Source organism: Ornithorhynchus anatinus, chromosome 4 (assembly GCF_004115215.2).
Source record: "Ornithorhynchus anatinus isolate Pmale09 chromosome 4, mOrnAna1.pri.v4, whole genome shotgun sequence".
Lineage (NCBI taxonomy): Eukaryota > Metazoa > Chordata > Mammalia > Monotremata > Ornithorhynchidae > Ornithorhynchus > Ornithorhynchus anatinus.
The window spans coordinates 76,658,529-76,674,932 of NC_041731.1; the positions used below are offsets into that span (position 1 = coordinate 76,658,529).

Genomic DNA, 16,404 nt, shown 5'->3' on the forward strand with positions numbered 1-16,404 from the left:
GCACTTACTATGGCCAGGTACTGTTCTAAGAGCTGGGGTAGATGCAAGGTAAGCGGGTTGGACACAATCCATATCCCACATGGGGCTCACAGTCTTAATCCCCATTTTACAGATGAGGAAACAGACACAGAGAAGCAAAGTGAATTGCCTGAGGTCACACAGCAGACAAGTGGTGGAGCTGGGACCAGAACCCAGGTCCTTCTGACATCCAGGCCCATGCTCTATATCCACTAGTTCACGCTGCACTGTGAACTTTGGGAGTCCCAAATGACTTCTGCCATCATATACAGACTGTCATCTCAGTTCAAACGGCTGTGCTCTCTGGGGATTTTTCTGGGCCTCAGCTCTGAGTGAGACGGAGCAGGCCGGCTTCTTACGGGAGGAGCGTTCACGCTCATCCTCTTGAATAATACATGGGAGCAGGAGAAGAAGGCGGCACGAGGAGAGGTGTGGACAGCTGTGGGGAACGCAGACATCCATCCCGGAAAGGGCTACCCAATAAAAGCACCAGAACACAGAACGCCAAGCTCTCCAAGAGCCGGGGAACTCAGGGAATCTACCGGGCAGGGGAATAGAGGTTGGTCAGCCACCCAGTGGTAAAGAGGACAAGGTGTGCACTCTACGCCATTCCTATGTGCAATCAAAATGGCTCCAGGTCTTGCTTCTACACTCTATTCAAAGGGATCACGTGGTCTTTTCTTTTTGAGGCTTTCAAAATAAAAAAAACCCAGAGCACTAGCAGCCCGTTCGCAGTGTTCAGAAGCCCCAGGCCCAGAGCGACCCTCCCGGTACTGCTGACACACCGACTGACGACGGCAGAGACCAATTAGCCGCCAACCTGGTGGGCCTCTGACCTTTCCCTCGCTGAGACTGTTGGGAAACTGGAGAGACGAGGCCTATAAATTCAAAGTCGCATGTGAGAGCCCAGGCAGAAAACACATCTATTTTGACTTCAAGGCCGAGCGGACAGTTTATGCAACCAGGAGTTTCATTAAACTGCAGGCTGGGAGAAGGGAAGCAACCTCTCAACCAGCATAAGCATTGCCACTGAGTGAAAAATGATGTGGCTTCCTTGTTCCGTCAACAAAACGCACAGGATGCAGCGCATTCTCCTCACTTCAGATCTGGCTCAGGCTAAACTGCATAGCATCCTGCTCTCTCCCACTGCTGGGGCGGTGGTTCCTCAAAAGATGAAATCATTATCTTAGGATTTATTAAAGGCTTAGGATGCACCGAGCACTGTGCTAAAGTGCTTGGGTAGATAGAAGAAAATCAGATCAGCTCCAGTCTCACAAAGGGTTCAGAGTCAAAGAGGAAGAACAGGCATTTCATCCCCATTTCGCTGGTGAGGAAACTGAGTCACAGAGAAATGAAGTGACTTGCCAAACATCACACAGCAGGCAACTGGTGGAGTAGGGATAAAAACCCAGGTCAGTTTGCTTCCCTTTGCCTCTGTTTCCTCAACTGCAAAGTGGGGATTCAATACCTGTTTGTCTTCCTACTTAGACTGTGAGGCTCATGTGGGAGGACCTGATGATCTTATACTTTCTCCAGCGTTTGGCACATACGTAAGCGCTTAACATATGCCAATGTTATTATTATTATGATTATTATTAAGCACTGAATTGGGTTTACTCAGTTGGGGTCTTACAAACAGGAAGGAGCACAGGTAGCAATCATGTCACCCAAAGCTGAAAAAAGTTCAGCTGGTCTCATGAACCTCTAACTCTTGAAATACCTTGAGTTTGTGCAGCCCTTTTATTTTCCCATTACAGATCTCATTTTATCCTCAAAACATCCTCTAGCAGTTAAGGAGAGGCAGGTAGCAGTCTCTGCATTTTGCAGATGAGGAAACGGAAGCCCAAAGAGGTGAGGAGAGTTGCCCGTGGTCGCAGATCCATGACTAGAATCCAGACCCTGATGTCCAGACCCACTCCTTCTCCACTAGACACAACAGGTAAAAATCTGAAGAATGATTATTATGGTACTTGTTAAGCGCTTACTATGTGCCAAACACTGTTCTAAGTAGGGGGGTAGATACAAGTTCATCGGGTTGGACGCAGTCCCCAGCCCACATGGGGCTCACGCTCTTAAACTCCATTTTCTAGATGAGGTGACTTAGGCCCAGAGAAGTTAAGTGACTTGCCCGAGGTCACACAGCAGACACGTGGCAGAGCTAGGATTAGAACCTAGTCCTTTTAACTTTGTGCTCTATCCACTAAGCCACGCTGCTCCTCTAGAAGAGTGGGTGGTGAGGGAGGGGAGGGAGAAAGGATGTGAGGTGAGGGGGAGGAGTGGAGGTTTACTACTGCAGAGGTGACCGAGAAAATATAAACGAGCGCTTAGTACAGTAAATGCTCAATAAATACGATTGAATGAATAAGCACCGAAAGAAACAGGCAGGCCAGAAATGCCACAGTACAAAGGTGACCTTAGCTCACCACATTCATTCAGGATGGGAGCCTCTCTCGTTACGTACCTTGCTTTCTCCTTCAATGACGATGACAGGGACAGCAGTGGCAGGCCAGCGGTGTTTGGCTGGCAAGGGCTTGTCACAATTCCACAGAACTATAATCTGCAATGGACAGTGGCTTATTAGAAGTCGCGCTAAAAGCGGTGTTCCTATTATACTTCCGAGGCAGCGCCAGTCAGGCTGGGAAACCGGGACCGGACCTGTCGAACCGACGAGGCCGGAGAGCCGCAGGAAGTGAAATGAAGAAAGGGCTCGACCTCCTGCCGTATCATCGGGCACATCCCAGGGTAGGAAATGCACGGAATGAATTCTCCAGCTCCATCCGCAACACTGGTAGACTCATGCTCGGCGGGCGTGTCACGGGTTTGTGAGTGTGTGAGAAGGGCGGAAAAGGAAGTCGCATTTAGAGTCCCAGAGTCGGGATGGGCAAGATCGCTGAATCTCAAATCCAAGCGAGTCTCGTCCGACCATCCCTAACGCCGAGCCAGAAACCCAGGTAAACTTGTCCTCTAGACTGTAAGATCGTCGTGGGCAGAGAATGTGTCTGTTTATTGTTATACTGTACTCTTCCTAGCACTTAGTACAATGGTCTACCCACGGTAAGCACTCAATAAATATGACTGAATGAATGAATGAAGATGCACTCTTCCTTAAGACTGGAATTTCTCTCCTAACATCTCTCTTCTCTTGGTTAACCCAACAGGGATCATGACGATGGTCTATTGCCAACTGCCACCTCAAACTTAACATGTATAAAACAGAACTCCTCATCTTCCCATCCAAACGCTGCCCTGGCCCTGACCTTCCTATCGTTCTCCCGATCTCACAAGCCCACAACCTAGATATTAACCTCGACCCATGGCTCTTATTCAACCCACACATTCAATCTGTCACCAAATCCTGTCAGTCCTACCTTCACAGCACCTCTAGAATCCTCACCTTCCTCTCCATCCAAATTGCTACAAGGCTGATCCAAGCTCTTATCCTATCCCATCTTGATTACTACATCGGCCTCTTGGCTGACCGTCTTGACATCTCCAGTCCAGTCCGTACTTCACTCTGCTGCTCGGATCATTTTTCTATAAAAACCCTCAGTCCACATATCTTGTCACCTGAAAAACCTCCAATGGTTGCCCATCCACCTCCGCATCAAACCGAAACTCCTTAACACTGGGTCTAAGGCACTCAATTAGTTCTCCTCCTCTTACTTTACCTTGCTGATCCACTACGACTCACACTTCACACCAGACTTCTCATTTGTACTTTGATCTTACCTTTCTCGCCACACAACCTTTAAACCCTGTGACATTCATACCTCCTGCAACCCACAGCACTTATGGACTTATCCATCTTTAAATTATGTAAATGTGTGCCTCCCCATCTTACAAAAACCCTCCCTTGCCCCTTCAGCTCCCCCCAGTTATCTCCCCATCTCCTTCCTGCCATTCCTCTCCAAATGCCTCGAGTGAAGTGTCTACACCCATGGTCTCCACTCCCTCTCCTCCGATTCTCTCCTTGACTTTCTCCAATCTGACTTAGCCCCCTTCGCTATACTGAAACTGCCCTCTCGAAAGTCACCGATGATCTCCTTCTTGCCAAATCCAATGGCCTCTACTCCATCCTAATCCTCCTCATCCTCTCAGCTTCCTTCGACACTGAGGACCACTCACTGTCTTCTACTGATTCTCTGCCTAACCTCTCTGGCCATTCGTTATCTCAGTCTTTTTCATGGGCTCCTCTTCTGCATCCCACCCCCTAACTGGGGGAGTCCCTCAAGGCTCAGTTCTGGGTCCCCTTTTATTTTCCATCTACATCCACTCCCTTGGAGAATTCATTTGCTCCCATGGCTTTGACTCCCATCTCTATGCGGACGATTCCCAAATCTACATCTCCAGCCCTGATCTTTCTCCCTCTCAGCAGTCTTGTAATTCCTCCTGCCTTCAGGATATTTTTACTCAGATGCCCTGCCGACACCTTAAATTTAACAAGTCCAAAACAGAACTGCTCATCTTCCCACCCAAACATTGTCCTCCCCCTGACAGCACCATCATGCTCCCTGTCTCACAAACCTGTAACCTTGGCATTATACTCAACTCATCTCTCGTTCAACCCACGTATTCAATCTGTCACCAATTTCTGTCAGTTCTACCTTCACAACATGGCTAAAACCCACCCTTTCCTCTCCATTCAAACTGCTACTATGCGCTGATCCAAGCACTTGCCGTGTCCCACCTTTATTACTGCATCAGCCTCTTTCCTGACCGCTCTGCCTCCTATCTCTCCCCACTCCACTCCTTTCTACAGTTGTTGCAAGGATAGTTTTTATAAAAAAGTTTTGTCTATGTTTTTCCACTCCTCAAGGACCTCCAGTGGTGGGCCATCCACCTCCACAAAGAGGAAATTCCCTACCGTTGACTCTAAAGCACTCAAACACCCTGCCCTCCTATCTTAACTCGCTGACCTCCTGCTACAACCCAGCACACTCCCTTCACTCCTCTAACGCCAACCTACTCACTGTAAGTCGATCTCGTCTATCTCGCTGCCGACTCTCTGCCCATTTCCCGCCTCTGGCCTGGAACTCCCTCCCCTTTCATATCAGACAAGCACTCTCTCCTCCTTCAAAGCCTTGTTAAAATCACATCTCCTCCAAGAGGCCTTCCCTGATGAGTCCTCATTTTCTCTACTTCCTCTCCCTTCTGCGTCACCCTTGAACTTGGATTTTTACCCTGTATTCACTCCATCTCCACCCTCCAGTACTTATGCACAAATCCAAATTTCATTTTAATGTCTGTCTCTCCCCCTAGACTGTAAGCTCCTTGCAGACACTGAATATGTCTGCCAACTTTATTGTACTGTAATAGCTCAGGCGTATAGTGCAGTGCTTTGCACAGAGTTAAGTGCTCAATAAATATCACTGAATTATTCACTGCCTCATTTCAAAAGCCATCAGTCTTCACTCTCTTGGGAGAAACTGATTTTCGATTATTGCAGGAGTTCAAATCACCCTCTTGGTAGATTTTCCATGCCACGGAGTGCATGAGTTGGTTAAAACCAAATGTAAGATGAATCCAGAGGAAAGGGACTGGCTGAGAAGGAGACTGAGTTGTAGGGCGAGAGAGGGGATGTGCCTTAACTTATTTCTAGCAACGTCTGTCTCCCCCTCTAAAATGTAAGCTCACTGCGGCACGGAACATGGTAGACAGGTAGACAGGTAGACAGCCCTCTACTGAGGGCTGGGAACCTGTTATACTGCATTCTCCCAAGCGCTTAGTTAGCATAGTGGTCTGCACACATTAAGCTCTCACTACATACCACTGACTGACTGATTGATGTGGAGTGGAGGATAATGGAGAGGAGTTAGAGGCTGACTGATGTGGAGTGGTGGATATCGGAAGGGAGCTGGGGGGGGTGGGGAGGGAGGGCAGCTCAGCCCAACTCACCTGAGCGCAGTACTGGGACTTGGCGGCAGCAACCAGGAGCTTCAGCACCGGCTGGGACTGGGAGACCAGGGGGGTCACGGCGTGGATGACAGCGGTAAATTTGGACGGGGGTTTTAAACCTGGAGAGGAAACAGAGAAGACCTGCTGAATGAGCCTCTGGAAAACCATGCCCGCAGAATCAAATGGTTTTGCTGAAAGACCTCATGATGGCACCTCTCTCTTCCTTTCCCTGCTGGATCCCTTTCTGGCCCTTTTGGGCATTCAAATGCTGACTGCCTTTCTGGACTTTCAATTACTGCCTTTCTGGGCCTCCAATTACTGACTGCTCTTCTGAGCCTCCAATCACTTAGTGCCCTTCTAGGCCTCCTATTACCGACTGCCCTTCTGGCCTCCAATTGTATCGATTTCTAAAAGCCCAACAAGGGTTTGTGACTGCATTTCCCAAGACTTCACCAATTGCTCTTCCCAATGTCTTCATATCCGACAGACAATTACTCTCCCCACCTTCAAAGCCTGATTAAAGGCACATCACCTCCAAGAAGACTTTCCTGACTATGCCCTCATTTCCTCTTCTCCCACTCCCTTCTGCATCACCCTTGCTCTTGGATTGCCCCTTTTTTCACCTCTCCCTCAACCCCACGGCACTGATGTAACCACAATTTTTTTTATTTATACTGATTTCTGACTCACCCTCTAGAATGTAAGCTCACTGAGGGCTGGGAACCTGTCTACCAACTCTGCTATATTGTTCTCTCCCATAGTAAGGTGCTCTGCCCACAGTAAGTGCTCAATACATACTGACTGTCTGCAAGAGAAAGATCATGCAATATAAGGTACAGCTTGATGGCAAGGTAGGGCTGCATTCTGTCTTCTTGGAGAAAAGAGACCATTGTCTCTGACGGAGACAACATCGCTTTAAGAATTTTAAAATGCTTGGGATTGAGGCCTTGCAAGAAGAGCAATACACGCTTTTAGCAAAGGCTGACAGCCCTTCTATAACTCTCTTGCAACCCCTTTAATTTAGAATTAGGGAAAAGAAAGGAAGGGCCATTTGGGAGTCTCTGCCGATCAACCCCCGTAATGACCCTCTAACCCTTTGTTCTATGTGATATTCAAATACAATTGGGATTAAAGGAAGTTCTGTAGAGATCTTGATCCCACACTCTTGAGTCTCAGGCTATAAATAATTCCCCATGTACCGGATGGTGAAACTCGAGGGGAGGAAAAGGGGTAAGAAAGTTAAGAAGGCCAGATTTCTTTTCAGAAGAACATAATCATTTTCCCATCACGCAACACTCAGCTGAGGTCATGCTGTCGTGACTCGGGACACTGTCTACGACCCGGACTCCAAAATCGCAACCTCTCCCTCAGAGGCCTCTGTCACGAGGGAAGTCACTCACCTAGGTTAGCATAGTAGTAAGGAAAATCTCCCAAGTATGATGAATACTGTGGCAGTACGAACAAACCTCCTGGGTGTTTGTTCCACATTAAGCTGTTTCGTGATATGTGCTTGAATATTCTGTCCTGAATAATCTGGAAAAGAGAAACACAACCCGGGGACAAAGGGACACACTGATTATCTCACATTCAGAGACAATGAGGTGGTCACAGCCTGGAAGCAGACCATGGACAAGACTGCCTATCAAGGTTCCTCCCAGGGCAGCTATTCTAAGAAGATGACTATCACTATCAATTATTAAGTGCTTACGCTGTGCCAAGACAGTATACAACATCAGCGTAAATACAAGACAGTGGATTCAGATACAGCGTCCCACAAAATGTTCACCATCAGAAAGGGGGACAGACACAGAGAGCCATAAGGTAATTTTACTTACGGCACTTAAAGTAAGTTACAATTCAGTGAGTCTAGGTTGGGAGGCAATGTAACTGGGGTGTGAATGGATGGTACAGTGAGAGCTTGTGAGTTATATTATTTGCCAAGTTGGCGCATAATCACTGGGAAAGACAACAAAACAGAGGTGTGAAAACTGGTAATAACAGAGGTTGTCTTAGAACCAGTTCATGACTTCCTTTGGATCACAGGACCCGGAAGGAGGTACATTCTGAGTCAAACATTTTATCCATCTAAAAATTGCCTGCCATTTATGGGGTCAACTGGTACTTTCTAGGTTTCCCAATCTATGGCTTTCGACTTTGGGAAATTTCACCACCCATTATAAAGACAGAACCACAAGAAGACCAAAATGAATGTGAAATCTTTTATCTTTAATAAGTAATATTTTTCTTTTTAAAAATAATATGATTGAAGTATAAAGTTTTCAAAGTTCTCACTGTGACTTGAAATTCAGCTTGGAAATTTTTAGCAGCCATCTTATTCTAGAGGCTAATTGGGACAATGAATGGCAATGCAGATCCTTTCTTTCTTTTGCTCAAACTCTTGATTTTAATGCTCTTAATAATGAGAAATAGAGGAGGAGGAAATGGATAATGAGGAGGAGGAAGGAGAGAGGGAAAGCAGCAAGCGGGCCTAATAGAAAGAATATGGGCCTGGAAGTCAGGGGATCTGGGTTTTAATTCCAGCGCCATCACTCGTCTGCTGTGTGATTCTGGGCGAGTCACTTTACTTCTCTGTTCCTCAGTGACCTCATCTGTAATATGGGGATTAATAATAATAATAATGTTGGTATTTGTTAAGCGCTTACTATGTGCCGAGCACTGTTCTAAGCGCTGGGGTAGACACAGGGGAATCAGGTTGTCCCACGTGGGGCTCACAGTCTTAATCCCCATTTTACAGATGAGGGAACTGAGGCACCGAGAAGTTAAGTGACTTGCCCAAAGTCACACAGCTGGCAAATGGTTAAGATTGTGAGCTTCATGTGGGACGTGAACTGTGCCCAACCTGATTAGCTTGTATCTATTGAACTCTCCCAAGCGCTTAGTATAGTGTTCTGCACAAAGTAAGCACTCAATAAATGTGACTGACTACCTCGGTGTTTAATACAATGGCTGGCACATAGTAGGCACATACCAAATATTTTTTTAAGAAAGGCGGATAAGGAGGAGGAAGACGAGGAGGACTAGGTAGAAGAGGAGAAAAAGGAAAAGGAAAGAGATGCAGCGACTATTTTCTCTTCAGCATTTTTTAATCTTTTCTTAGGTTGAGTTGGCCAATTTGGGGGCATTAAGCAACAATGTAAATATTCATCTTAGGTGCTGCTCCAGAGAGCTCAGGAAATGAGGTGACCTATTCTTTAATTACAAGAGAAGAGTCTTTATCACGGTGGAGGATTGTTTTTAAATTATTAAGAATTCCATTTATCTTCATCACCTACATTGTCTACTTTGTTCTCTCTGTTTACTGCTGCTGTACATCCCCTTCCCTGTGGGATTCTATTGCTCATTTATGGATTGCAGTTTATATCTTCTCTTTTGCTCTCCAAATTCATTTATATAAATATACAAAGTCAATTCCATATGTTTAGGAGATTATGTACATAGTATAAGAAGGAGGGAGGGAGTAGGGTTTACTTCCTCATTTCACAGATGAGGAAACTGAGCCACGGAGAAGTTAAGTGACTTACCCAAGGTCACAGAGCAGACAAGGGGCAGAGCTGGGATTAGAACCCAGGTCCTAAGATTCCCAGGCCTGGGCTTTTTCCATTAGGTTACCCGGCTTCCCAAGCTGAAGAATTGGCTGGAGAAAGCCAATGGCACCTTCTCTCAAGGTAGAATTGCTCTCCTCTCTGCTCAGGGAGATGGGTGGTGTGCAGGCTAGGAGGTAAAGCTGAAGGAAGAGAGGCAGGATGGAGTAGATGCCCAACTATCCCTGAAGCAAGCGTTCACTCCGAATTACAATTTGGATAGAATTAAGAATTTTCCAGATCTGCAGGGGATCATGGAAAGTTTGTGGGCAATGGGAAAGTTTGCCGTAGGGGAGAAGGGATCTTGGAAACTTGGATTTCCTCAGATACTCTATGGAAGGGACTTTTGGGTCCCCCTATTAACTTGAACTTTGGATCAAAACAACCACACGCAAAAAGGAGGAGACCTGTAGGAAGGATGGGGAAATCCACAGTTTTTGACAAAGACCAAGGAGGGGAGCAGGGTGAACCCAGATGTCCCCTGCGGTGTACATGGGCAACCAGAGATCGGGGAAACTGAGGTGGAGAGCATCTGGGATGCCCTCCGCTGACATTGCCTTGTGTCAGTTTATCCTTCTGCTAATTTTTGGAGTAAATAATAATGACGATAACAGTAATGACCATAACTGTGGCATCTGTTATCATCCTTTCCCAGTGAGGATTCCTCCAAAAGTTGGGACTGATTAATTCTAAAAGCTTTTTGGAAGTATCGACACGCCCTCCTTCAAAAACACCGTCTCTGATCACCTTCCCCAGGGTAGGCACCTGGGCTTGACCTGTCTTCCACGGTGTAGGTCGTTTCTTCACTTTGAGTGTGCTATAGGCTCTACCTCCGAGAGAGGTTTTAATCACCCCGGTGGCTCCCTTGTCCTTTCTGCTGCTTCTTCTGGAAGTTTGGGACAGATCTCTGGGCCCTAAAGTCTCATTAGTGTAATCGAGTTTTACTGTCCTGCCCACTGGGTAGGTGACTGTGACTCTCGTTAGCCTGTCAGTGACAGATGCTACGGCCTCCTTCAAACTAACCAGAGGAAGCAGAATCAGTTTGAGATATTTCGAGGGGACAGGTGGGAGGAGGAAGAAGAGGAGGAGGATGTGGAGGAGGAGGAGCATCATTGTCCTGGCTACCCGCTGTTCTCTAAATAGTTTCCAGAAACGAATTCTCACAGGATCCCACTGAACAAGAATGACAGGAAGACGATCATTAACTCCTAATCTTTGCTGGCTACGCTCCTCTAGGATCAAGCCATTCAAAGGGTCAGATGGCTTCCTTTTCTCACCAGTTTTCTTCGGTGGATTGTGAAAGAAAAGGATGGATTTCCTTAGCTGTAGGTGGGGTTGGGGAGGGTAAACAAAGGTAGATGGTGCGATCAAGTAGCTAAAGGGCTTTCTTTTCCGGGAGTGACCGATCCCTTTACATAAAACCCCAAGGTCAAGCAACAGCAGGGTCCAGACCAAGGAAGACATATAAGGGAATGTCTTTCCCTGACTAATAGCGGAGGAGTCTTACCTCTAGTGTAGTCAATACAATCTTCTCAACTGAAGAAAAATAAGCCTCCCACAAGAACTGTGTCTGCTGTCTAAGTGCTAGGATTTTATCCTGATGGATAGACCTGATTGTAGAAGGAATCTGTAAGACAAGGTTAGAACAATCAGCGCCTGGAGAAAACAATGTAACCTGATCAAATCAACACACCCTCGGGATGGGTTCCGCTTTCTCCCCCACAGTAACCAGTTTCAGGACTAGAGATCGATCCAACAGAGTAGGAAAAAAATCCCCCTCATTTCCAGAACACAGGGATCTCGAATCCTATTCAAGGGTGGCCGGAAGTCAAACTGGAGCCTCAGTGATCCTTAATTTTCAACTTGATCGGGCGACTTCAGGAAGCCCGGCCCCCTTTTTGGATGGTCATTTCCTTGGCAGAAATTGCCACTTCCGCATCAGCGTTACAGGAGATCGGGAGAGCAACTCCTCACCAAATCTCCAGGGCACAAGAGTTCTTTCCTGGACTGGCAATTTAGCAAACTAGTAACTGCAAGACTGGAGAGTCTGAGAATAGCTCCAGTCTCCAGGCGTCAAAGGGGGCCGGCAAAGCTCAGCTGCTGCCAATAGTTATAAAAGGGCTCGCAGAAAGCATTTCCACATTTGGGCAGAGACTTGAATTTCAAGAGGAAAGTGGACCTTGTTTTGCTAAATCTCATCAGGAGGGGAAGAGGAGAAAATGCACACCCACCCGCCTGCCATTCCCAAGACCTTAAAGAAGAAAATCACAATTATCTCTATAGTACCACTGTGCAAATCAGATTTAAGAATCATTGGATTTCCAGAAGTTATCTTCCACCATCAAATTCGGCCCACCCATTTTTTCAAAGGATTCTTTCCCCTTCCTAACCACTCTCTAATCCCCAGATTGTGGTTAGACCTCACGATTCAGACCCCACAGACACACTCCTCTGAACACTAAAATGGTAATAAGAAATGAGGAGGAGAATAATGAACATTAAGTTTCTCCTTAATGTTAACACCTCATCCTGCTGTATTCTACACTCTTAAGTGCTTGGGTTAATGCCTATTTTTCATTTAGGGGGCACTTGTCATTCTTGACTCTCCCACCTCTGGCCCAATGCCTCTTCCCTCTCCCATGCCTGGAACTTCCTCCGCTTTAAAAAAGGCAGGCCCCAGCCCCTCCCCACCTTCACAGCTTCCTCAACACCAACTCCTCCAGGTGCCTTTCCTAGTCGCGTCACTCTGTTCGCTTCCCTTAGCACTAATGATAGATCTCATCGTTTATTCCATTATTTATGCAGTTTTTGCCTATATAATAATGTTGGTATTTGTTAAGCGCTTACTATGTGCAGAGCACGGTTCTAAGCGCTGGGATAGATACAGGGTAATCAAGTTGGCCCAAGTGAGGCTCACAGTCAATCCCCATTTCACAGATGAGGTAACTGAGGCCCAGAGAAGTTAAGTGACTTGCCCACAGTCACACAGCTGACAAGTGGCGGAGCCGGCATTCGAACTCATGACATCTGACTCCCAAGCCCGTGCTCTCTCCACCGAGCCACGCTGCTTCTTCTGCTATATCTGTTGTAGCTATACTTTTGCTCGTTTCCACTCTACATATACTATCTGCTGGTCTCCCCAATAATACCAATCAACAGTATCTACTGAGCACTTACTGCGTTTAGAGTTCTGTACTAAGAGTACAACACAACAGAATTGGTATACGCGTTCCGTGCCCACGACGAGCTCCTCGAGGTCAGAGACCGGGACTTGGCAGGAGCAGCAGTAATAGGAATCCATCAACCAATCAATGATATCTACTGAGTGTTTACTATGTGCAGAGTACTGTACTAAGCACTTAGGAGAGTACAGTACAACAGGCTTAGCAGACATGCCCCCTGCCCACAATGAGCTTACAGGGTACAAGGGAAGACAAGGCACTTATATAAACAATTTATAATATGTAATTTAAGACATATATATGATTGTTACATATCGGTAGCATTTGAGTGCCTATTTCATTCATTCAATAGTATTTACTGAGTGCTTACTATGTGCACAGCACTGTACTAAGCGCTTGGAACGGACGATTCGGCAACAGAGAGGGACAATCCCTGCCCAATAACGGACTCACAGTCTAAATGCGGGGAGGCAAATACTGAAGTGACATTTCTTTACACTCAAATAGGGGAGACCAACACGAAAATATTTATAACTAGAGAGGTCAGAAATAACGAAGTGGACATATAGACAAAGGTGCTCTTTTAACTGTATGTTCCAAAGCATTCAATAAATACTGCTAATGGTGGTGCATGTGAATATTCGTATCAGACGTCCTCAGGAGTCTCAACTGTGCTGCTTTTGTTCAGTGCTTACTATGTGTCAAGCACTGATAATAATGCTGGTATTTGTTAAGCGCTTACTATGTGCAGAGCACTGTTCTAAGCGCTGGGGTAGATACAGGGTAATCAGGTGGTCCCACGTGAGGCTCACAGTTAATCCCCATTTTACAGATGAGGTAACTGAGGCACAGAGAAGTTAAGTGACTCGCCCACAGTCACACAGCTGACGAGTGGCAGAGCCGGGAGTCGAACCCATGACCTCTGACTCCGAAGCCCAGGCTTTTTCCACTGAGCCATGCTGCTTCTGGGGTAGATACAAGCTAATCAAGTTGAATACAGTTCCTGTCTCACATAGGGCTCCTCACAGATGAGGTAAATGAGGCACAGAGAAGTGAAGTGGCTTGCCACACGGCAGACATGTGGCGGATCCAGGATTAGAACCCGGGTCTTTCTGACTCCCAGGCCCGTGCTCTATCCACTAAGTCACGCTACTTCTGACCGGGCACACTGGAGGTGACAATGGGTGAGAAGGAGCTCAGGGAAAAATAGCCCAACAGCGATGGACGTGGTCACGTTGCGTGGAGCTGGGGGCCCTGTACGTGTGAGCTTCCTGCACTAAAGGAGCCTTTTCTGTGCAGCGGAGAAGCTGAGGCTTATTTAGGCTCCTTACAACTTAAGCAGACAGCGATTCACATACTCATTTATGCACTTCCTGGGCTCTGGCAGTTACCAGTTGCCTTCCTATTCCCACTCTGTAAATAGTTTACATCTGTCTCCCGCATTAGATTGTAAATTCCTTGCTGACAAGGACCATAGCTTTTACCTCTCTTGTACTCACTCGAGTGCTCGGGCCAGTGCTCTGCACACCACAGGTGATCATCGACACTACTGACTGACCGGGAGAGAGGAGTCCCTCCAGGTTCCGTGACAAGCAGAATTAGTAATGATCAAGACACTGGCTCCAGATCTCAAAGCTAAACCGAGGTGGAAGACCTGGGTTTGAGTTTTGACAGGGTGAGGAGGAACCGGGAGAGGGTGAGGTGAGGTGGCTGGGCTGTACTGGGGGACGAAATGAGGGGCGGGGAAGGCCAGTGGAGAAGTGGTTTCCAGTGGAGGAGGAGTCTCTACGGCTAGCCATGACCTCACCCGCAGTAGAAATAGGAACAATATTTATTACTATTAATAACAATAATGATGATGACGGCATTTGTTAAGTGCTTACTAGGGGCCACACACTGTACTAAGAGATGGGGTCGATATAAGCAAACCGAGTTAGCCACAGTCCCTCTCCCATGTGGGGCTCATAATCTCAAACCTCACTTTACATATGCGGTAACTAAGGCCCTGCGAAATGTAATGACTTGCTCGAGGTCACACAGCAGACAAATGGTGGAGCTGGAATTTGAACCCATGGCCTTTTGACTCAAAGGCCTGTACTCTATCCAAACACTAAGAGTGTGCAGATCCCTTCACTGAGCAGCATGGCTTAGTGGAAAGAACATGGGCTTGGGAGTCAGAGGATCTAAATTTTAAGCCCGGCTCCACCACGTACTTGCTATGTGTGACTTTGGGCAATGGAAAGAACATGGGCTTGGGAGTCAGAGGATCTAAATTTTAAGCCCGGCTCCACCACGTACTTGCTATGTGTGACTTTGGGCAAGTAACAACTTCTCTATGCCTCAGTTTCCTCATCTGCAAAATGGGGATTCAATATCTGTCTCTCTACCCATTAAACTGTGAGTCTCATGTGAGACCTGATTATCTTTCATCTATCTCAGCGCTTAGTACAGTTTTGACACACAATATTATCTTCTCCCACTCCCTTTAGGGTCATTCTTCCACTTGCATTTGCTCCCTTTATTCAACCCTCCCTCAGCCCCTCAGCACTTAAGCACATACTTGTAATTTATTTATTCATATTAATGTCTGTCTCCTTCTCTAGACTGTAAGCATGTTGAGGGCAGGGAGTGTGTCCACCAACTCTGTTAACGCTGCACTCTCCCAAGCGTTTAGTACAGTGTTCCGCACACAGTAAGTGCTCAATAAATACAATTGATGAAATTTTTTATGGTATTTGTTAAGCACTTACTATGCGCCAGGCACTGTCCTACGCCTTGGGGTAGACATAAGAAATCAGATTGGACAGAGCCCATGCCCCACACTGGGTTTACAGTCTTAATCTTCATTTTACAGATGAGGTAATTGAGGGCTAGAGAAGAAAGGTGACTTGCCTAAGGACAGCAGACAAGTGGTGGAGCTTGGACTATTCATTTATTCAATAGTATTTATTGAGCACTTACTATGTGCAGAGCACTTACTATGTGCAGAGCACTGTACTAAGCGCTTGGAATGTACAAATCGGCAACAGAGACAGTCCCTGCCCATTGATGGGCTCGCAGTCTAATCGGGGGAGAGAGACGGACAAAAACAATAGCAATATAGCAATAAATAGAATCAAGGGGATGTACATCTCATTAACAAAATAAATAGGATAATAAAAATATAGACAAATGAGCGGACGAGCACAGTGCTGAGGGGAGGGGAAGGGAGAGGAGGAGGAGCAGAGGGAAAGGGGGGAAAGAGGGCTTAGCTGAGGGAAGGTGAAAAGGAGGGAGTAGAGAGGCAGCAGAGGGAGCAGAGGGAAAAGGGGAAGCTCAGTCTGGGAAAGCCTCTCGGAGGAGGTGAGCTCTCAGTAGGGCTTTGAAGAGGGGAAGAGAATCAGTTTGGCGGAGGTGAGGAGGGAGGGCGTTCCGGGACCGCGGGAGGACGCGACCCGGGGGTCGACGGCGGGATGGGCGAGAACGGGGGGCGGTGAGGAGGCGGGCGGCAGAGGATCAGAACGTGCGGGGTGGGCAGTGGAAAGAGAGAAGGGAGGAGAGGTAGGAGGGGGCAAAGTGATGGACAGACAGCCTTGTAGCCTAGAGTGCTATTGTTACTAAGCACTGAGAGAGAATACTCAATTGGGAATTAGACACGGTCCCTGGTCTCACAAATTCCTTGGCATTTTTATTTCAGCCAAGAAACAACTAAAGAGGGAAAACAGGTG

At 46.9% G+C, this 16,404-nt stretch overlaps 1 protein-coding gene and 1 non-coding gene across 2 annotated transcripts in view; both read right to left on the reverse strand.

Moving 5' to 3' along the window:
* EXT1 (exostosin glycosyltransferase 1) overlaps positions 1-16,404 on the reverse strand; it is a 284,225-nt gene that overhangs the window by 16,495 nt on the left and 251,326 nt on the right. The window contains exons 4-7 of the mRNA XM_029063015.1: positions 11,023-11,142; positions 7,314-7,446; positions 5,914-6,032; positions 2,480-2,575 (exon numbers count right to left, since the gene is read on the reverse strand). Coding sequence (XP_028918848.1) covers positions 2,480-2,575; positions 5,914-6,032; positions 7,314-7,446; positions 11,023-11,142 — 468 coding nt within the window. The remainder of the gene's footprint in view (positions 1-2,479; positions 2,576-5,913; positions 6,033-7,313; positions 7,447-11,022; positions 11,143-16,404) is intronic.
* Positions 2,881-2,959, reverse strand: MIR1337 (microRNA mir-1337). The gene has a single exon (NR_034643.1). It is a non-coding gene; the product is annotated as a microRNA mir-1337 (primary transcript).